General features: G+C 36.3%; 1 protein-coding gene across 15 annotated transcripts in view; it reads left to right on the top strand.

The window, feature by feature from the left end:
* The window catches only part of SLMAP (sarcolemma associated protein), a 152,103-nt gene that overhangs the window by 103,935 nt on the left and 24,903 nt on the right, over positions 1 to 23,265 (top strand). For 8 of the 15 annotated variants that reach the window (XM_082638343.1, XM_082638341.1, XM_082638340.1 and 5 more), the window contains 4 exons: positions 659 to 721; positions 14,595 to 14,654; positions 19,913 to 19,993; positions 20,276 to 20,335. In XM_082638343.1, coding sequence (XP_082494469.1) covers positions 659 to 721; positions 14,595 to 14,654; positions 19,913 to 19,993; positions 20,276 to 20,335 — 264 coding nt within the window. The remainder of the gene's footprint in view (positions 1 to 658; positions 722 to 14,594; positions 14,655 to 19,912; positions 19,994 to 20,275; positions 20,336 to 23,265) is intronic. The other 7 variants (XM_082638345.1, XM_082638344.1, XM_082638342.1 and 4 more) reach the window with 1 other exon arrangement.

Below are 23,265 nucleotides of genomic sequence, written 5' to 3'. Positions count from 1 at the left end.
CCATTTACCAAGCTCTTATTTTAAAATGTATGTGCATTGATTTTAATCATTTAGGCAGAGATAACAATGTAATGATTTGATAGTGTATGAAGTATAGATTAAGTGACTCAAGGGGAAAGACTACTAGTGAAATGAAAGTGTAAAAATTAAGATATTATATCAGTTTCTTAAAAATTTTAAGGCATTTTATTGTATTCTTAAAATATTTACTGTTTGCCTCTTAACTAAGATGAATATCTTTGAAGGGGGACTGTTGGAGAACAGTCATTTGAAAATTAATTCAGTAAGAACAAATATAAAATTTTTAAATTATTTAAGGGTATTTGTTAAGCTCTCAAGAAAAAGATGTATTTTAAAAGTGGGAAAAGTTTTTTAAAGCAATATATTTCTATGGTTTTCTTGAGCTATTTGGATAGAAACTGCACCTTTAAAAGCTAACCATTTGGGTGGGGTACAGATTAAGATTATATAATTATAATTTTCAGTCATTTAACTTTAACTCCAAAATATGTCTGCTGTTAGTATTAAAATATATTAAACTTTTATTAATCTTATTCAGTTACCCATGTTAATACATTTTGGTTTTCCTACCTTTGCTGTTGGTTTTCAAAAACAGCAACAAAAACTGTATCCTTAAAGGTGTTTCTTTCTTTATTAGAGCACTTGCTTTCAAAGAGTGGCGGGGACTGCACTTTTATTCATCAATTCATAGAATGCCAGAGTGAGTACAGAGTATTTTTCACATTGATTTTAATGAAGTCAGGGTCTAAATTGAAAAATGAGAGGAATAATTAACATCTCAACGTGTTTGTTATGGTAGAAGTGCACAAAGGCCATCTTCAGACAGCAGTGGTTCTTTTCATACTGTTTCTCTCTTTTGAGAAAAATGTTTCTCTTGTATTTGCCTTCACAGATGGAGGTGAGCATTTCATATTGCCCACAAAAAAGAGGCAGTTTCAAGCTTTTTAAGTAAAAAGTATTACTGAGTAGGGAATAAAATAGAATGTCAAGCAACGAAACCTCTGTCTGGATACTTAGGAGATAGTAATAACATTAACCTGTTTTACTTAAGTTCTGGTTCTATCACAGGCTTGGGTTTTGAGATTCTTAGATAAATATCTTAAATTATTAAATGAAGTCACAAAAATAGTGATTTCGTTTGGACACTCAGATCTGGAGATAGCCCTTAGGGTAGCAAGAGCTTTCTAGAGAAGAAGTAGTAATAGATTGTCCTACAGTGTGACATCTACTACCTACTCTGGGGAAGTTGTACAAGGCTAATTTTAATAATATTTTAAAGATAGGTTGGCTTTTGAGGTGATTTAGAACAAAAGAATTCTGAATGCTGAATTCTGAACAGAAGAATTATGTATTCCATCTTTCTTGAAAATCATGTGACTGCTTAAATCTGTAACAATCACAAGGTTGTGTTATTCTCTTAGTTTCTTAGTAACAATTAAAGGTCACTATGTGTAGTAAAGATTCATTGATGAAATCTATACTTTTTCCTATCAGCCACACATTTTGTCAGGCATTTTTTTCTTCCTGTTTGCTCTCTCTTTGAAATGAGTGGTTTTCCAAGTATTTATGCTCATGAATTCATTTTATGGGTGTGCATGCATGTGTGGTTACTGTTCCACCCTTTGCTCCCACCCCGCCAATCTCAAGAGCATTCGTGGATCGTAAGGGTCACACCTGGTAGTTATAGCAGGCACAAACTCAACAGATCACGTTATACTCCTTAGAGATGCTTTAAGGAAACATGGAATTTCATTTAGTAGTTTTAGAAGAACTTCTGTTTTTGTCCATTTTAGAGACTATAATGTTGAATGTAAGTTTAATATTACTTTGAGCCAAATTGTTTAATAAATATGGCACATTTCTTTGTTCTTTAACAGTTTTTTCATAAAGCAAAGATTAGTGCATCTTTGTTACCTTCTGGTTACTAAATCTCATTTTTACAGGCAGCAGACGCAGGGATTGGGGCAAAATAATTGGTACCCACTGAAACCAACTAAAAGTAGAATATGTAATCTAAAATATAAATCTTTAGGAGAAGGGTTTTATGCTTAGTTATGTGACCATTTTAAAATAAGTTATTTTTATTTTGAGCTTTTGGGATTTATATTTTGAGCCTAAAGAAATAAGAACAGAGAACTATCAAAATAATGTTTTACTAAGTTACAGTTTGCAAAAATCATTTAAAGTATTATTATAAAATGTGCAAAATATTTAGCTGTAGTTTTAACACAGAGCAATGTTTGTTTTAAATAAAGAAAAAGATGTTTGGAGATTTTTATTGGGTCATAGTTATGGGGGCAAATAAACATTCAGAGATTGAGTAGAAGTTATATAAATTACAGCAATCCCCTCAGTGAGGATATTAGCCAATAAAATAATGTTTACAAGGACTATGTAATGGCATGGGTAAATGCTAAATGTGATACACAGAGGGGAAATGAGAATATAAAACCCTGTTTCTTTGGACAAAGAGTGAACCAAAGAACAGAAAAAAATAAAATATAAGCATTCCTAGATGTCTGAATCCACTGGGTTCTTAAGTATAAATAGTGGAAGTTTGGATTGTAAATTCAGGTAGCTAGGGATATAGCTTGTTATCTGAATCTGTTTGGTTCCTGAGTTTTGGTGGCAAGTAGCAAGAGTTGTATCTCAAATTTTCCAAATCTGTTTGGCTCCTTAAATTTGGATAGCTGGAGCTGGCGTAGTAAGGGTTACCTCTGGTTTGATTTGTTCTCATTTTCATTATTTTATGACATTTTTATTGTTTGATGACAAGGTGCCATTATTGAAATTGTCATGCTTAATAATAAGTACTATGGCAAGCTAGGCAAGTTCAGCAAAAATCTTACTCAAGTGAACTTTTGAAACAATTTTGGATTATTTTGTGACAAGCACACATAAACTTTTTTGCCATTATTTTCATTGATAGACACTTGAACTGATTTATGATCTTGACAATGAAGTGTATATTCTGTAAGCAGTAATACTTCATAGTTTTGTTTCATCTTTTAAAAAGCAAATATTAAGTACCTAGCTCTCATTATTTACTATGCTTGTATAGTGTAAATTCACTTGGTGTTTTAAAAATTAGAAAGCAAATAGTTCACTTCCATAGGAGTCATGCCTATTTTATTATTTTTTTATTTTTTTAATTTGTTTATTTATTTATTTATTTTTGGCCACGTTAGGTCTTCATTGCTGTGCACGGGCTTTCTCTAGTAGTTGTGGAGAGCGGGGGCTACTCTTCGTTGCGGTGCGAGGGCTTCTCATTGCGGTGGCTTCTCTTGTTATGGAGCATGGGCCCCAGGCATGTGGGCTCTGGAACGCAGACTCAGTAGTTGTGGCGCATGTGCTTAGTTGCTCCGCAGCATGTACGATCTTCCTGGACCATGGCTCAAACCCGTGTCCTCTGCATTGGCAGGCAGATTCTTAACCACTGCGCCACCAGAGAAGTCTCATCATGCATATTTTAAATATATTGACAGATTTTTTTTTCAGTTTATGTGTATGACTCCGTAAGAGGACAATTTGGTTGTTGGCTCTCTCCATTTATAAGGTGATTTTGAGGAAATTAAATGGGTCAGAACACATTTCAATTTATTTTCCTTTTATGGTAAAACAGACTGTTCCTTTTAATTTTCTTTTAGGAGAAAAGCTTTTTTAAAAAATATTTATTCATTCATTCATTCATTTTTGGCAGCATCAAGTCTTAGTTGCGGCACGTGGGATCTTCCGTTGCGCACGTGGGCTCCTCGCTGCACCGGGCAGGCGAGTTCTCTCTAGTTGTGGCGCTCAGGCTCCAGAGCACGTGGGCTTTGTAGTTTGTAGCACGCAGGCTCTGTAGTTGACGCACCGGAGCTCAGTAGTTGTGGCGCGCAGGCTTAGTCGCCCCGCAACATGTGGGATCTTAGTTCCCCGACCAGGGATGGAACCCACGTCCCCTGCGTTGGAAGGCAGGTTCTTAACCACTGGACTGCCGGGGAAGTCATAGCAGAAAAGCTTTTAATCTCTAGCATAGAGATTGGATTTTGAACAGATTTAAATATAACCTTTTGCATAATTCCAGAACTGTGAAGTAAATTTTCTATTTAAAAATACATCATATAAAATCTAGAATTAACAAGTAACTTTAATAAAACTTACTAAAAAGTTTTCACAAATTTTCTTCTTCAGAGATTCAGGCATGAAGTTTGGTTTAAGCAGAACTCCACATACCATGTTCCCTGTAAATTTTAGTCACTCAAGGTTTACCATATAAACTTCAATGAATACATTGAGACTTTTGTATGCTTGCTAAAGATGCTTTCTGAGTTAAAAGTTGTACATCTCTAAATCTGTTTCGTACATATTTTGTGAATCCTACCACTTGATTAACTTGTATGCTGAGTGAAAGGATGAAGGGTGTAAAAGGTAGAGGAGCTAAGGATGTAGAGGCCTGCCATCACTTGGTGGGCATGGAGTGAAAAACAGCCTTCTCTGCACTGCTTCCTGCCCCTTTGATTTCTCTTGCTACTGTTTGTCGCGGTGTCTGGGTGCCAGAGAAACTTTCCTCTGAGGTCTGCTTTGTAGAGACAAACTGCCCACTCCCCCAAGGGCATCTGCCTTTTGATGATGGAGTTAAGAGTCCTATGAAATAAACCACATGTCTTTGTATTCTTAATCCATGCTTACTATGCAACTTAATCATTTTTACTATCATATTAGGCAAAAGTCTAATTCTCTTAATATTTCATGTCTTATTTTTTTTCCTGATTAAAAAAAAAATTCTCTCCCTGCCTCCCACCCGCATTTTGAAATTACAGTCACTATCTGTGTATGATTCTCTCATTCCATCCTCTGTGGTCTTAGGGCTTTGCTCTCACATAGAAATTGCCTTATTTGGAGTAATGCATTGAATCAGTGTTGCTCTTGTGACTGTTTACTTTTCATCACTCTATGAGATCAGCCTCTCTGAACAATTTCAGGCTTATTCTGATTACATATTGTACTTGAAACAGAGTTTTAAATTTTCATCTTTTAAACTTTTATTTCTCTAAGCCAAAGCAGTTTATTTATGCCAAAGAATAGAAAACACTTGGTGTGGTTCCCTTCTCTTAGTAGTTAATGTCCCCATTACAGGAAAACTCTTGAGTTTAAACTAGATGTTGCTAATTTTTAATTTCTTTGTTCTTAGAGTAGTTGTCCTATGTAAGATATATTGGAGGGGTTTTGTTTGTTGCTTATTTGTACCAACCATCTCCCCAGTCAGCTAGCTGTCCAATATTTCTGCCAGATTTTCTTCCAGTATAATTGCACAGAAGATAGTCTTAAATTCATGCCAGTAGTGTTTTGGTATATAGACTGTTCCTTTTAAAAAAAAAAAATCCATTTCTGTATTCTGGAAATTGGTTAATTTCATTGAATTTTAAATGTCATTGAATTCTAATTTTTTTTTCTTTTGTTCTTCCTTAGTCTTAGATTTTAAGGCAAACAGCCTCTGGAACTGTTTTTAGGGAAAGGCAGATTATCTTCTGTAATAGGAATTGCTTTAAGTATTTTGCTGCAGAAACAAATAACCTTGTGAAAAAAATCTCTATTATTCACATTAACAACCTCTCAGAGTCACCCTGTGCAGTTCTAAAGCTTTCTTTCTACTATGTGAGCTGCTATTCTCTGAAGGGAAATAAATTGTTGGCTTGATGTTGAATGCTGATTGTTAATTTTTCCTTTGGTTGTATCTTGATGTTAATTTTTTTAAATAAACTTATTTATTTTATTTATGTATTTTTGGCTGCGTTGGGTCTTCGTTACTGTGCGCGGGCTTTCTCTAGTTGGGGCAAGCGGCAGCTACTCTTCGTTGCAGTGCAAGGGCTTCTCATTGCGGTAGCTTCTCTTCTTGCGGAGCACGGGCTGTAGGCTCGTGGGCTTCAGTAGTTGTGGTACGCGGGCTTCAGTAGTTGTGGTTCGCGGGCTTAGTTGTTCCACGGCATGTGGGATCTTCCTGGACCAGGGCTCAAACCCATGTTCCCAGCATTGGCAGGCGGATTCTTTTTTTTTTTTTTTTTTTTTTTTTTTTTTTTTTTTTTTTTTTTCCGTACGCGGGCCTCTCACTGTTGTGGCCTCTCCCGTTGCGGAGCACAGGCTCCGGACGCGCAGGCTCAGCGGCCATGGCTCACGGGCCCAGCCGCTCCGCGGCATATGGGATCCTCCCAGACCGGGGCACGAACCCGCATCCCCTGCATCGGCAGGCGGACTCTCAACCACTGCGCCACCAGGGAGGCCCAAGCAGGCGGATTCTTAACCACTGCGCTACCAGCCCCTTGATGTTAATTTTAATCTCAGTTTCTTAGCTGTATTTCCCTTAATGACCTTCTAAGTAACGTTAGCTCATTTTCATGTATGATGTTTAGAGTTGGATCAGAGGAACCTTTATGTGAATTCTGATTTTGTCCCTCATTGGCAGTATGACTCTGGGTGGTATGATCTCTTCAAACCTCAATTTCCTCATTTATAAAATGAGATGGTAGTACCTACTTCATAGGATTATGAGAATTAAATGAGATAATGTTTACTAAGTGCTCTAAGTAATTCCTGGCACACAGATATACATGTTAACTAGAAGGTAGAAAACTTTTGCAGGGGCGTGGGGCAGAGTTTGGAGAGGGTGTTAGTGGGAGCTTTCATGCTGAAGTAACTTGTTTTCCTCCTTTTTATTCCCATTTTCAAGACAGTGAAAGCTAATTGATCTAGCTTTATTGCTCCTGTTAAAGTAATATGTTTCCAACAATCTAGGGATTGTCTAACTTTTAAATTACCAATATGCATGCCATTTTAAAAATCTGGTCTCAAGCACATTATTTTGATGCCTTAGTCATAACATTTTCTTTTTAATGAAATCTAACTTTGAGATTTAGAAATATTCTCCAGGTTGGCATTTACAACAGCAGATTATGCAGTTCTTTTTTATTCTTCTACTCTTCTGTCTGTTTAAGATCCCTAGGGAGCTGACATCAGTATATAGTACTGAGTTTATCTTCTGCTTTCAATTGGTTGTAGCTGTCATGTGAGGAAAATGGCTAAGAACTAGGCATACCTGTGCTCCCTTTGAGCTTCTTTTGTTTGCCTTGTTTCTCACTTTCATTTTGCGTCACATAGTAATACAGATAGTATATAATATATTTTTATCAGCCAAGAAATAAATTTGGTTCTCTTCCATTCAGTCTTTGACAATATTTGGCAGTTTTTGCAATTCTGTAATATGTTTTCTGACTAAACAAAGTGCTTTGGTGATGGTTCTCAAATGTTGTCAAACTTATTATACCCATCAGTTATTTTCCTTGGTAGGTTCCCTACAGAATACCTAAACACGTATATCAGGTGCAATTCAAGAATGTTCGCAGCAGCAGTATTATTCACAGTAATTCAAAACTGGAAATAACCTGAAAGACCATCAGTAGTTAAATGGATAAAAAACACTGAGGTATATAGGATGAATAAAGTTCAAAACCACTAAAATTATATTATTTATTCACACATATTTGAGTAATATGACTATAAAGAAATGCAAGAAATTAAATACCATAGAAGTCAGGATAATGCTTACCTCAGGGGATTTTGACTGGAAAAGGAAATGTGGAAGGCTTTGGAGGTGGTGGTTAGGTTCTGTTTCTTAATTTGGGCAGTAGTCATACAGACATTAACTTTAAAAAAATGTTATTAACCCGTACCTTTGTGTTTTGTGCCCCTTTCTAAGTGTTGTTTCATAATAAATAATAAATATGGTTTTAAAACAGGGGAAAATGAATAATAATCTCTCCAGAGTAACCCTCAAAAAGAGGGAGTTTTAAAAAAGAAAGAAAATCTTGGGGACTTCCCTGGCGGTCCAGTGGTTAAGACTTCACCTTCCAATGTAGGGGGTGCGGGTTCTATCCCTGGTTGAGGATTAAGATCCCACATGCCTCGCGGCCAATAAAACCAAAACATAAAACAGAAGCAGTATTATAACAAATTCAATAGAGACTTTAAAATGGTCCACATCAAAAAAAAAAAAGAAAGAAAGAAAGAAAGAAAATCTATCTTTCATTTGTGCCAAGGCAAATAGTTCTTTCAAGACCTGCAGTTATTGGGCTTCCCTGGTGGCGCAGTGGTTGAGAGTCCGCCTGCCAATGTAGGGGACACGCGTTCAAGCCCCGGTCTGGGAAGATCCCACATGCCGCGGAGCGGCTGGGCCCGTGAGCCGTGGCCGCTGAGCCTGCGCGTCCGGAACCTGTGCTCCGCAACGGGAGAGGCCATAACAGTGAGAGACCTGCGTATCGCAAAAAAAAAAAAAAAAAAAAAAAAGACCTGCAGTTATTATTATATGGAAGTTCTTTTTTGTCTCTGAGGGGTCTCTGATTTTCAGTACTTCTTAAAAGAGTTGAGGTCTCCACCCCAAGTTTGAGAACTAGCGGTTAGAAACTTTTTTTAAAACAATATTCTTTTCCTTAATACTTTAATCACAGGCCACTAATGATTCGCTAGATTGGTAATATAACCTTAAATAATTTCAATAGTGATAATAACAGCAGGTAATTATTATCTAGAGCTTAATACTGGTACTGTTCGAAACTTTTTATATGTATTTAATCCTTAGTTTTTTAGAATGAGGAAAACATTCAAATAATTTTTCTAAGTTTGAACTCTTTAAACATAAATGCCTAATTCATTCATTCAGCAAATATTTATTAAGCATCTACTATGTATATACCAGGCATTATTTTAGCTTTGGGAGGTATAGAAATGAACAAGACGAAGATAGCTTTGCCTTCATGGAATTTACATTCTCTTGAGGAGATAAAAACTAATAAACTAATAATATGTCAGGTAGTGATAAATCTGCTGAAGAAAAAATGCAAGGTTATAAGACAATAGGGAGTGATAAAAGTACTATGTAGGTCTTGAACAGATTTAAGACTAAGCTGAGTGAGTTGTACATGTGTCTGCAGAAAGAGTGTGTGAGATGGAGAGAAACCATATGAAAACCCAAGGCAGGTCTGAAATTGGAGTTTTAGAATAAAAGTGCCTTTAAAAAATAAATAAAACGCCAGATAGTAAATATTTCAGGCTTTGCGTGTTAAAAGGTCTTTGTTATAGCTACCAGACTCTGCCATTGTTGTGGAAAGCAGCCATGGACAATATGTAAATGAATGGACCTGGCTATGTTCCTATAAAACTTTATTTCCTGAGGCGGCAGAAGGCTGGATTTGGCTCTGTGGGGCCATAGTTGGCTTATAGACCTTGTAGATCATGGTAGGGACTTAAGATTTTGTTCTAAGGGTGAGAGAGTTTTGAGCAATAAATTACTCCTAATGTGTGTCTATAATTTTTTAAAGGTGGTACTTCAATCTTCAACATCCTAGAGAAAGATTGGAATGGCTTTCAGAACCTGTGTTTATACTATTTCATTATTTGCTGTATTCATATAACAAGCTTTTGTGGAACCTGTATTATGTGACATAATTGTGTTGAGAATTAAATTATTAATAAGATGCCTCCCTGCTTTCACTAGACCCTAAATTCCTAGATTTATCTTGGTAATCCATGAAGAGTACCTAGTACTGTATCTGGTGCATAGTAAGTACTTGAAGGAATGAGTATATTCCTCAAAGAGTTTGTAGTATGTTGGGAAAGGTGGACATAAATAAATAGTTGCAGTATAGCTTAATAGAGATACAGTTGAAGAGTTATGGAAGAGGAGAGATACCAAATCCATATAGGAGAAAGGAAGAGAAGATAAATTCAGTTTTGGGGGGTGAGATTAAGTTCCTCTGGGATTTCCGGGTGAAGATGTTTGAGAAGCAGTTAGGCATTAGGGTTCTGGGATGTGAGAGAGAGAGAGCTAGACTAGGCATCAACATTTAGAAATTATTCAAGTGTAGCAGGTAGTTAATGCTATTAAAAATAATTTTTGAAATTTCAAAAACTAATGCTTTCTTTTTTTCTTGCTTGGCAGAACTTTAAAAATTTGTATTCTGCTTTCCCCCAGTACAGACAAGCGCTGCATTGGAAATCTTTGTACAAGCCTCTCTCTTTCCAGTGTGATATACAGAAGAGGGGTTGTGGGGTCAAAGGGCATGTGCTTTCAACATTTGGATAGTTCCTGCCAAATTGCCCTCTAAAAAAAAAAAAAAATGATACTAATTTACACTTCCACTGGGAAAGGGCACAAGATTACTCATTTACCCACTCCTCCCAGTACTGAATGTTTGCCAACCTGATGGGCAGATAATGCCGTGGCGTTGTGTTAGTAGGTAGACCAAGAATTTTTCATGTTTACTGGACATTTGCATTTCTTGGCCTGTAAATACTGTGTTCCTGTTCTTTGGCCTTTTTTCTCTTGTGTTTGATTTTTTCTTACTCATTTTTGGAAGGCATCATATCTTTGCCTTCTCCACAGGCTCTTTCCTCATTTCTTGTTTTATTTTTCTCTGTAACTGCCATCTGACATACTATTTGTTTATTTTTTTATTGCCTGTCCCTCCCCGTACCATTAGAATGTAAGAATCAGGAGGGCAGGGATTTTGTCATTTGTTCATTCTAGTGTTTCCAGCACCTAGGACAGTGTCTGGCATATAGTAGGCACTCCCTAATTAATTGTTCAATGAATGAATGAATGGAGTGAATAATAACCTTTTTTTAAAATAAATTTATTTATTTTTTATTTATTTATTTTTGGCTGTGCTGGGTCTTCGTTGCTGCATGTGGACTTTCTTTATTTGCGGCGAGTGGGGGCTACTCTTCGTTGTGGTGCACGGGCTTCTCATTGCGGTTGCTTCTCTTGTTGCGGAGCATGGGCTCTAGGCGTGCAGGCTTCAGTAGTTGTGGTGCACGGGCTCTAGAGCGCAGACTCAATAGTTGTGGTGCACGGGCTTAGTTGCTCCATGGCATGTGGGATCTTCCCGGGCCAGGGCTCGAACCTGCGTTCTCTGAATTGGCAGGCAGATTCTTAACCACTATACCACCAGGGAAGCCCAAATAATAACCTTTTATCTGTTATTTGTTTTTCAAATATTTTTTCCATGTTTGCACTTGCCCTTTACCTTTTTTTATGGTGAGTTTGATCATATAGAAAGTTTTAATTTATATGATGTCAAATCTATCACTTTTTTCACACGAGGCTTTTGAAGTCTACATTTTGCCTACCTCCCCTCCCCCTTTTTAAACCCTGTGTTCCCTTCATTCACTTCTCCCACCTCCCACTCCCCTCCTCTGGCCAACCATCAGTCTGCTGTCTGTATCTATGAGCTTGTTTTGTTTTGTTTTTTTTAAGATTCCACATATAAGAGAGATCATATGGTCTTTGTCTTTCTATGTCTGACATAATTCACTTAGCACATTGCTCTTGAGGTCCATCCATATTGTCACAAATGGCAAGATTTTATTCTTTTTTATGGCTGAATAATATTCCATTATATATACCTACCATAATTTCTTTATCTATTCATCCATTGATGAACATTGTTTCTTTACCTTGGCTATTGTAAACAATGCTGCAGTGAACATGGGTGTGCATATATCTTTTCAAGTTAGTGTTTTTGTTTTCTTCAGATAAATACCTAAAAGTGGAATTGCCGCATCATATAGTTCTATTTTTAATTTTTTGAAGAACCCGCATACTGTTTTCCATAGTGGCTGCATCAATTTACGTTCCCACCAACAATGTACCAGGGTTCCCTTTTCTCCACATTCTTGTTATTTCTTGTCTTTTTGATAATAGCCATTCTAACAAGTGTGAGGTGATATCTCATTATGGTTTTGCTTTGCATTTCCCTGATGATTAGTGATGTTGAGCATCTTTTCATGCACCTGTTGGCCATCTGTATTTCTTCTTTGGAAAAATATCTGTTCAGATCTTCTGCCCAATTAATCTGATTTTTTTTTGTCTTTTTTTTTTTTCTTGCTGTTGAGTTGTACATACAGATTTAGATCATAGAATAAAGGAAAGTCAGTGAAAAGCTGAGAAGGAAGGAATGAGCAGGCACATAAAAGAAGTAGGAATGAGTAGTATCCTAGAAGTCAAAGGAAAAGAGTTTTAAAACGGAGGCAGTAAACTTTTGATTAAATATGGTGAATGGGTCCATTCATAGTAAAATATTATAAAAGACATAGGACACAAGGACAAAGAGAATGAGAGTAGAGACTAATTTTAGAAATATAAAATGATCAATTGAGTGGTAAGAGATTTTGGAGGATGGGGAGTAAGTTCTTAATGAATATGAGGTTTTCTTTTGAGATGATGAAAATGTTTTGGAACTAGATGAAGTTGGTGCTTCCATATTATCGTGAATATACTAAATGCCACTGAATTGTTCACTTTAAAATTAATACACTATGTGAATTTAACCTCAGTTTTTAAAAACAAGACCACATACTGAGGTATATGAAATTTAAGAACACCAGGGATAAAGAAAAGATTCTGAAAATTGCCAGAGAGAAACAAAGGATCTCATACTGTATTATTAATCATAATAAAATTATAATATAGCAACAAATAAATCCTGAAATCATAATGGCTTAATTCAACAAACATTACTTTTCATTTATGCTACATGTCCATGGTGAGGGAGAACACTGCTCTATATTGTTACTCAGGAATCTAGGCTAATCTGAATACATGGTTTCTAGAGTGGGGGGAGAACAAGTGTAGAAAAATCCTACTGTACTCTCTTTTAAATGCTTCGGCCCTGGCTAGAACCAGTCACATGGACCTTCCTGAGTGCTAGGGACTTGGATTGTGCAGTCTTCTCAGGTGCCCAGAAAGGACAGGCAAACCAGGCGTTGCTGAGCACAAGAAGCTTCTACAGTGCATAATGAGGAACAAGAGTCAGACTAGCATTAGACTCACCTTCCAGTATGAAGCTAGAAGATAGTGGAACAATGTTTTAAAAATTCTGAAGGAAAATTACGTCCTATAGAATTATATATCTGTCAAACCAGTCAAATGTTAGTAGAACACTAACATTTTCAGAGGAACAAAGTTACAAAACATTTACCTTCTATCCACCCCTTATCAGGAAATTATCAGAGGATATATTACATTAAAACAAGGGAATAAAACAGGAAGATGAAGATTTGGAATCTGGGGGCAGGGGATCTTGTACAGGATACAGCTCAGACTGGAGCAGGAAGATTAAAGGGCCGGGAGACGGGAGAGACAGGGATATATAATGTGATAGACTGCCTGATATGTTTGAGGATATTGAGAGTTTTATGGTTCTATAAGAACTTGGGCTGTGTTTGAGATATATTTTTAAAAATTAGCAAAACAAAGGAGGGCATTGTAAGTTCCCAAAATAGTAAATGTTGTACAAGGAAAGAAATATAATTATCGCATATTATATGACTCAGGTATAGGTAATAGTCATAAATACTGATTACAGATGGACAAAATGTAACTCTTATGAGGATGATAATAGGATATGAGAGCATAATCATCTGTAAGAGATTGTCAGTAAATAATGCCTAAAATGGAAAAATTAAGAAATAGCAATGTATTATTTAGAAATATAAATGTAAATACCAGAAGAAATGGCTAAAAGTTAAAAGTTGTTGTTTGTAGGAAGTGATTTTTCAAGAATGGAATGGAGTAGGACAGAGGATAGGTAAGACAGCTTATGTTACATATCTTGTAGGGTTAATGCCTTTTAAAATCATCTAAATTTATTACTTCGACTTCCTGTTTTTCAAAGAGGCAGGAGCAAACAGTGCCACATGCTGCAAAGAGCCTATGTTAAATGAAAATTAAGAAAAGGAACCATGGGCTTTGTCAGATAGGTTATAGTGATCTTGGGGCCGTTTCAGTGGTTCAGTAATGGGTGTAGACCAAGTTGCAGTGGGTTGAGGGATAGAAGAATAGAAAAATTATTTCACATACTGCAAAGTGTAAAATGAAGGAGACCAACTGACATATAGGATCAGATAATGGTGTATACAGAATAGATATATTATCCTCCTGACTGAAAGGCAGAATATGAAAATCCAACCTTAAATAAATTATAAATAAACTACATTATACATTTGCAGAGAATCCCCCATAAAACAAAAGCAAAAAATTTTTTTAAATTTCTTTCAATAATTAGCTCTTCTAAAATTATTCATTTTACTGAAACATGTCATATAGGCATCTCTTCTAAATTGTGTCAATAGGGAAAAGTAAACTGTTGGTATAATATAATTTGTATTACTTCTTTATTTAAATGAAATACCTTCTCAGAATTCCTTTATTTCAACTTAATATCCTTGATTTAAAGAGGGTTGCTTTGTTTGTTCTGAGTCCTTTTTTAAAAGTTCAAGGCTTTTAAAATAAGGTGAAAGCTAATGAAAACTGAAGGCAGTTCAGTTCCCTTACCCTCGGATTTCTGCATTAACCTGATTGGTCTAGTATCGTTCCAGTTCTCTTAGTTCCCCTTCCAGGTTCAAGTTTTTGTTCAAGCCTAGTCATGGGAGTAATGTTATCATCTTTAAATTTGGTCATGGAATGTGTTACACTGCCCAGCTCAGGGAAGTGCTTGCTACTCAGTTTGGGCTTCGATAGTAACGTTTATTTTCTTTGGCAGAGAAGCTGATCGTCGAGGGGCATCTGACCAAAGTGGTAGAAGAAACAAAGCTTTCAAAAGGTTCGTTTTCTGTGGGTTTCTGTGGCATTTTTCTGTGGGTTTTGACAACTCTTTTGGATAATGAAGGTTAGTATACATTTCCAAGGTCATAGTACTTTAATCATCAATTTATGTCTTATAGCTCTCACAAAATGGCAATCCAGTAACAATATCAGATAATAGTATAAAATAGTTGGAGTTCTGTTTTAAGAAGGATATGTTCAACAGAAAGTTTCTTTTTAAATGGGTATATATGTATGGGGTTTTTTTTTAATGCTTGGAATAGGTTTCGTTAGGTATTAAAGATTTGTTGCAATCTCTCTGTCTCACTTCCAGCATTATTTTCAGCTTTGATCTCAAAATTTTAATCAAACGCAATGTAAATCTTTTTTGAAACAGGTGAAAAATGCTTGCAGTTCCATTTTGTTGGTTATCATACCTTTAATAGTCCTTATGATATTTAATATTATCTTAATTGTTAGCATTTCAATTTGACTTAAACAAAAGTGATTATGTAGAACCTTATATTTTTTAATGAACAGTCCTGTAATTGCTTGAAGTAATTTATTCTGCTGATTCTTTTCTGTTACAATTGTCAGGCTTAGAGAAGAAAAGTGAGTTTTAAAGCATCATATTGTCAAGTCACTTTTATGTATAGGGAAACTGTGCAAATAAATTTAGTGGGATATGCTCATTATTCATTCTAGGACTTTCATCAGAACATACCAGTATAAAATTTAAAACTAAATTGACAGTCATTTTGGTTAGCTAAAGCAATGAGCGATAAAAGTTTGCAGTACTCCATTTCATTACATTTTGTTTTATGAAAGTAACTGGATCCATTTGGCTTTTAAAAATATTTAAAAGGATAGTGTTATTTCATATATCTAGTGGCTTCCATTTGGAATTTTGTGCATGGCAGATGCCATATTTGGAGAAAGAATGCATAAAATATGCATCACTAATATTGTTCTGGCAAACAGGCATTGAGTTTCAGAACAGTGAACTATTTTTAGTACGTATGGCAATTTATTTCATCTTATTAAAGTGAGATGAGAACAGATTTTAAAATAGCTTTTACTTCACCACCTAAATACCTATTTAGATTAGTTGGTTAAATAGCCAGGACTTTGATGTAGAAGTAGAGCCTTAGAAAAAAATCAGTGCTTCTTATAATTAAAAGTATCTTGCTACCCAAGTGTTTCTATAGTGCTTCTATATTTCCTTGAAATTATGTGAAAAAGAAAAAAAAAATATGTGAAAAAGAAAATCTTATGATTTCCTTTTGAAATCTGGCTATAAAATATGTATTGAAAGTTTTAAAGAACATGCTTTTTGACCTAGCAATTTCACTTCTAAGTTTTTATCTTAAGGAACAAATTGGACAAATGTGCAAGGGCATTTGTTTGTGTTGTTTTAAAGGCAAAAAAAGGAAAACATAAGTGTCCAATAATAAGGGCATTTATTAAATAAATTATGACAAGTAAGTCCATGCAAGTGAATAGAATACATCCTTTAAGAATGATAATACAGGGACTTACCTGGTGGTGCAGTGGGTGGGAATCTGCCTGCCAATGCAGGGGACACAGGTTCGAGCCCTGGTCCGGGAAGATCCCACATGCTGCGGAGCAACTAAGCCAGTGCACCACAACTACTGAAGCCTACGTGCTCTAGGCCCCACATGCCAAAACTACTGAGCCCACGTGCTGCAACTACTAAAGCCCGCGCGCCTAGAGCCCGTGCTCCGCAACAAGAGAAGCCACCGTAATGAGAAGCCCACGCACCGCAAGGAAGAGTAGCCCCCGCTCGCCACAACTAGAGAAAGCCTGCACACAGCAACAAAGACCCAACGCAGCCCCCCCAAAAAAGAATGATAATACAGGGAATTCCCTGGTGGTCCAGTGGTAAGGACTCGGAGCTTTCACTGACCGGGCCCGGGTTTGATCCCTGGGCAGGGAACTAAGATCCTGCAAGCTGTGCAGCATGGCCAAAAAATGAATGATAATACAGATGTTTTATATACCCAGAGATACTTCTATCAGCAGTCAACGTTTTACTGGTATTTCCCACAGATAGCATGCAGAGGTACACTAATCCTTGTGACAAACTAGTTGGCTGAAATAAATTACATTTTAAATGCTTTATATCTGGCTATAAAGTATTTTCTTTTGGGTTTGGCTGGATTGTTTTATTTTTAAAATGCTTTCATTGCTGATGTTTTTAATGGAATTATATTTAAAACTGATTTTAAATATCAGTTGTTGGAAATTGCCAATTACCAGCTGTTACAAGTCTTGGTAGTATTTCCTTCAGGTATTTCACCTAATGAAAAATGTAATCATAAGTTGCATATGCCTTCTTAAGTCCTAACTCAACTTGCAGTTTACAGTAGATTTCAAGGTGGAAGTAGAAAGAATACAGAGTAGGTCAAACAGTAGCTTTTTTTTTTTTTTTTTTTTTGTGGTACGCGGGCCTCTCATTGCTGTGGCCTCTCCTGTTGCAGAGCGCAGGCTCAGCGGCCATGGCTCACAGGCCTAGCCGCTCCGCGGCATGTGGGATCTTCCCGGACCAGGGCACAAACCCGTGTCCTCTGCATCAGCAGGTGGACTCTCAGCCACTGCGCCACCAGGGAAGCCCCCAAACAGTAGCTTTTAATTCTAGGTTCTACCAGTAACTAGCTATGTGCCCTCAGGCAACTTACTTTAGCTCTTTAAACCTCAGTTTCCTCATTTATAAAATGGGATTGACAGTATATAACTTAGAGGATTTTGTGGGAATTTAATGAAATATTGCTTATAAAGCAGGAAGCACTGGTCCGTTGTCCAACAAATGTTAGGTCTCCTTTTTTTTCCCCTTGATCCTTGACCTTGCTTTCTTTGCAAATAATGGTTCCAGTGGTGTAGGAAGTGGTCTGTGTTTGTGTTGCCCATCCGTCGTTATGTCTGCTTGAAGATATAGTGAAAATATTCACCTTATTGTAGACTTGCCAGTTTGGGAACAGTTTTGGTATTGATGTTGGTAGCCATTCCTCCATTTACTTCTATATACTATTGGTATGCATTTTAATGATTAAATACTGCACAGAAAATCAGCTAGTAATGACTTTTAATACTGGGAAGTTGGGTGCTGCTTCGTAGCTGAAAAGTAGATGTTTTGAACAGTAGAGACTCTACCACTCATTTGTTGTGTCCTGTGTTTCATCTTGAATAGATTTTGTTTGCCTCCATTTAATAACTCTAGTACCAGGACACAACAGTGGTGAACCATGACTTGACTTGCTAAAAGCTTGCCTTCTTACTCAAAGTAAAATTGTGTCTCTAATGGTCCTCTTTTTAGCGCACCTACTATGTACTGTGCACTGTTCTATGCAATGGGATTATAGCAGTTAACAAAACAAAAATTCCTGCACTCATGGAGCTTATATTCTAGTAAGATCTTAATGGAAGATAGTCCCACCTCTAAGGCAATTTTACCTTCCTGGCTACTACTCCAAATAGGAAATAAAAGTTCCTTCTAAGCCAGAAGAATACTTTTGAAAATACGTTCCTCTTGGTTTACCTCTATATCTTGATCATAAAATTGCCAAGAATGTTAAAATTAGGGAAGAGTCATTTTTGTCTTTTCCTTTTTGTTCCCACAGTGGTTTCGTTTCTTTCTATATATAGACAAGATGTGTTAGCCTGCCTTATTTGAGACTGTAACTTAGTGATCAAAACTAGTACATTCAGAAATGTCTGACTATAGTACACTATGAATGCACCGGAGGTCACAGATTAGATTCCCATGGACCTCAGTAATCAGTGACTTCACTTCTAATCTAAACTCACTGTCTCTCCCCAGTTGGCCTTTGAGAAAGGAAGCAAAAGGCTTCTTGTAATCCATCACTCATTTCACAAGTGAAGCCATAAGTTCTAATGTATTCTTATATGGAATAGCCATAACAAGTTATATTTTAATATTAATTATTTTGACAGTATTGGTTTTAGATACGTTTCTGACTGCTTCTAAAATGAAAAATATCTCTTGATTTAGTTGATTATGAAAACAATATATGTTCGCTATAATTTTTCAAACAATGTATAACAATGTGAAGTTAGAAAATAAATGTTCATCCCTGCCTTCAGAAATGACCATGGTATCTCTGTTGTAGATCCTTCTAGACTTGAATGAATATATACAACAAAAAATTCATAGCTAAGTGTATAGCTATTTTCAGTCTAAAGGGGATCATCTTTGTACATGGCTTAACAGACTTTACTTTTACTTCATAGTAGTGAATATATCTTGGACATTTTCCATTCCATAATGAACAATGTTGCAATGAACGTCCTTATGTATATATACTATATGTTGCCTATTATTTCCTTAGGAAAAGTACTAGAAGTGGGTGTACACATTTAAATTTTTGATACAGATTACCACAAACAGTATAGTTAAGTGCGTAACATTATAAAAAGTGATGATATGTTTAGTGAATTTATAATCTCACTAAGGAAACAAGATATATGTATACACAGAGAATGATATAAAATAGAACATGATTAATTATAAAACCCTATGTCCCAGAGAAGATAAATAAAAAGGAGCAACATGCTGGAGAAATGAAGACTTCCTTAGATGTGATGGAGCTTAAGCTATATCTTAATATAGCTTGAATAGGCCAAGTAGTGAGAATGGTCCTTGAGTTTAAGGAAATATCAACTCAAGCAAAGAATTTCAGGCCTGTGGTTCAGGTACAGTAATACTTTCTTTAGATATAAAAGGCTGTTAATTTTCTTGTATTAAATGTTACTTTATAAAAGACAATGGTGATTTTTTTAAAAAGAGTTTTTATCATGAGTATAAATATTACTAAGGCAACCTAACTAGTGTTTTTATATAATAGAATCCTTTTCTTTCCTCATCTTCATACAGTATCCACATTGTCCTGGGAATTTTGCTATATTTGTTGCAGGTCTCTGAATACTTTAGCAAAGCTTGCTTCATTTTTGTTTCCAGTTGGCCAGTGGACAGCCTTGAACAAAAACCCCAGCCCTCCTCTGCACAGCAATCATGATCCACATTATAATTTAATATGAGCTACGTGTAATAACCAGCATTCCATTTTGGACTAGAGTGGTGAAGAAGTAAGAGATTCAGTGACCTCAGTTAATTTTAAAAGTATTTTGCATACCAGTAGATTTAGAGCACTCATAGCCTGAAGCAGTTTTATTGATATAAGCTATTTAATTATAAAGAGATTCTACTTTTATTTATTTATTTATTTATTTTCTTCTTAGAGAACCAGGCAAGAGCAAAGGAATCTGATTTATCAGATACTCTGAGTCCAAGCAAGGAGAAAAGTAGTGACGACACTACAGGTGAGTTTTAACCTAATATTTATAAATCTGTACCTGTTATTGTTACCTACCAAGCAGTTTAGGTATGCAGGTTAGTGTGGGTGGAGATCTCAAAGTTTGTGTTTGGGGGAAAAAGCAATACTTCTATTTATCAAGTCACTCCCTTGAATCTTGGATAAATTTAAAAACTACTTTCAATGATGCAAATACAATAGCTGTATAAATTTCAGTTTTTTATTTTGATAATGATAGCTTGCTAATAGAGTTTACTGTTTATAACTATCTTTTCTCCCCCCTCTGTAGACGCCCAAATGGATGAGCAAGACCTAAATGAACCCTTTGCTAAAGTGTCCCTATTAAAAGGTATTTTAACTTGTTTTTAAGACATTTTAAACCAGGGCATCAGATTCACCCTTTGCCACAAAATCATGTATTATATGATGTTTTAAGCTTTAGTTCAAACTAAGTTTTAACTTAAAACATTAAGATAGGTTCTCTAAAGTAGCAGGAACTAAAATTTAAAATGTTGATGTTGGTGCCAGTGCTTTAAAGAAAAACATTTAAATTGTAAAATAGTTTATATCAATCAAAGTTATATGAAGGCAAGGCAATAAGTGGTAGAATGTGAAATGCAGCTGTGGTTTTTTTGTGTTTACCTTGATGTCTCTGATAGAAACTCATTACGACTTTTAATGTAAACTAAAAATAGATTAAAAATATTAACTTTCTTGAAAGAACTACCCGTTTGCTCTGTTATCATATGGTAGCAGTTGTAAATTTCCTCATTTTCTGGCCCTCCTCATTCTCCAGTAAATATCCCCAGGTTCTTAGGACTCTTGTAGAAATTTTGGGTTGGACTAAGATGAGCAGTGCATATAATAAATTATCTCACTTGTGTCACTTCTAAATAAGAAGTACATTTATTTGATATTTACTTGTTTAGAATGAAATGGGTAGGAATTAAATTAGCATTTATAAAAGTGTTTTTAAAATAAAGTGCCTGGGGATGGCTTATTGATAAATCTGTGATTGTCATCATTTAGTCTCCTTTTTTTTTTTTGCAATCATGACAACAGCTGCTACACCAAAGATTCACTTTTAAGTGTTTTGGTCCATTTCTCATTTAGAGAAAATTGGTTTGTTTTTTTTTTACATCTTTATTGGAGTATAATTGCTTTACAATGTTGTGTTAATTTCTGCTGTACAACAAAGTGAATCAGCTATATATGTATACATATACCCCCATATCCCCTCCTTTTCCCACCCTGCATTTAGTCTCTTTTATAATTGCCTTATTATACACAAGAAAAGTTGACATATAAGTTCAGCTCACTAGGTTACGCATTTTAGTAGCAGTGGACCAATACCAGGCAACTCTCGGAAATTAGCAGCAAAAGCAGCCTGTGGAGGTTTCTTTGTATAGAAATGCCTTTGCTTCTGGCTGGGCTATTAAGGGAACTCCCAGTACAGACCCTAAGTTTTGGATTATATAAGGAAGCCTTAGTTTCACCCTGCATGATCCTGCTGCTCTCCTACTTGTATAATGATTGGGATTGGGGTTGGTTAACCAAGAGATTACCCAGATTCCCTCGAATTCCTTAGTCTGGGCATCATGGCCTTCTCTTTTCTCCCCCATGGATTCTGAAGCTGACATGGCTCTTTGAGCCACCTTTGACTGAATTCCCGTACCAAGGGAAGCCCTGAGGATTACTGGCCCGGGCAACCAACTGCCAACCTGTTTTTAAGTATGATAATAGTTTCCAGTATTCTTACCGATCCGCACTCTTCTCAGGTGACCTTTGGTGTTTACGAGACATGCCTTTTTTCTAGTGTGGTAATAATAAATCTAAGTTAATGTGTGTACAGGCCAGAAATCTCATCTTGGAGCATTTCTGATTCTTCTCAGAAACGTAAGACCATTAATGCATAGAACGTTGTTGCTGATCCTGAAAAAGTTTGGGAACCTTGGGCCTTTGGGGGACACACAGAAACAAGAAGGGAGGTGAATGAGGAAGGGACACCCGTCATAAAGAAGTAGCTGTTCTTATGATCTTTTTTTACTGTAGAAATCTCACAGAAAGCTTTTCAGCAGCCAAATCCAGATTGATTATAAGATTTATTTATCTTTTTTTTTTTTTTTTTAGAAAAAAACAACATCAACAGGAGTTTAATAACATGTATACCTCCTGTATACAAGGGAAATACCCAGGAAAACTGAGTAACTCCTGTAAACAGTGTTTATGGTTGTGTTAATTACATTCAACTGTTATTAGTGCTTTTGTAATTTTATGTGTCCGTCTGCTTTAGATTTTATTTTTATCCTCTTCCCTACCACAATGCCAGATATTTGGAAAAACTCAGATGTATGTTGAATGAATTAATAATAGACCTCTTACATCAAAGTTATAAAACCACAAGAGCATTAGGAAAGTGACAGGCTCTAGCCAAGAGGCTAAGAGCCAAAGATCTCTGAGTTCTGTCCCAGCTCTGCCATTTATTTGTGGTTTTTTTTTAATTTACTTATTTATTTATTTGGTTGTGCTGGGTCTCAGTTGTGGCATGTGAACTCTTAGTTGCAGCATGCATGTGGGATGTAGTTCCTCGAGCAGGATTCGAACCCGGATCCCCTGCATTGGGAGCGTGGAATCTTAACTATTGCACCACCAGGGAAGCCCCTGCCATTTATCTGTAATATATCCTTGGGCAAATTGCGTAACCCCTCTGTGCTTCAGTGTTTTTTCGTTTGTTGGTTTGGGGAAAACCAACTTCATAGGATTATTGTGAGGATTAAATGCAACAGTACAAGTAGATCACTTAATATGTTGTTGGGAACATAACATGTTAAGCCCCATAATGAAGATACTGATAATAATAATAATGATGATGATTAATAAAGGCAAACCTATCCGGGGACTTCCCTGGTGGTGCAGTCGTTAAGAATCCACCTGCCAATGCAGGGGACACGGGTTCAATCCCTGGTCTGGGAAGATCCCACATGCTGTGGAGCAACTAAGCCCGTGCACCACAACTACTGAGCCTGCCCTCTAGAGCCCGCGAGCCACAACTGCTGAGCCTGTGTGCCACAACTGCTGAAGCCCATATGCCTAGAGCCCGTGCTCCGCAACAAAAGAAGCCACTGCAATGAGAAGCCTGCCCATTGCAATGAAGAGTAGCCCCTGCTCACCGCAACTAGAGAAAGCCCGTGTGCAGCAACGAAGACCCAATGCAGCCAAAAAAATAAATTAAATAAATACATTTATTATTTTTTTTAAAGGCAAACCTATCAGTTAAAG

The sequence above is a fragment of the Mesoplodon mirus genome (assembly GCF_964341445.2).
Source record: "Mesoplodon mirus genome assembly, chromosome: 12".
Lineage (NCBI taxonomy): Eukaryota > Metazoa > Chordata > Mammalia > Artiodactyla > Ziphiidae > Mesoplodon > Mesoplodon mirus.
This window is presented reverse-complemented; position numbering and strand designations above follow the sequence as displayed.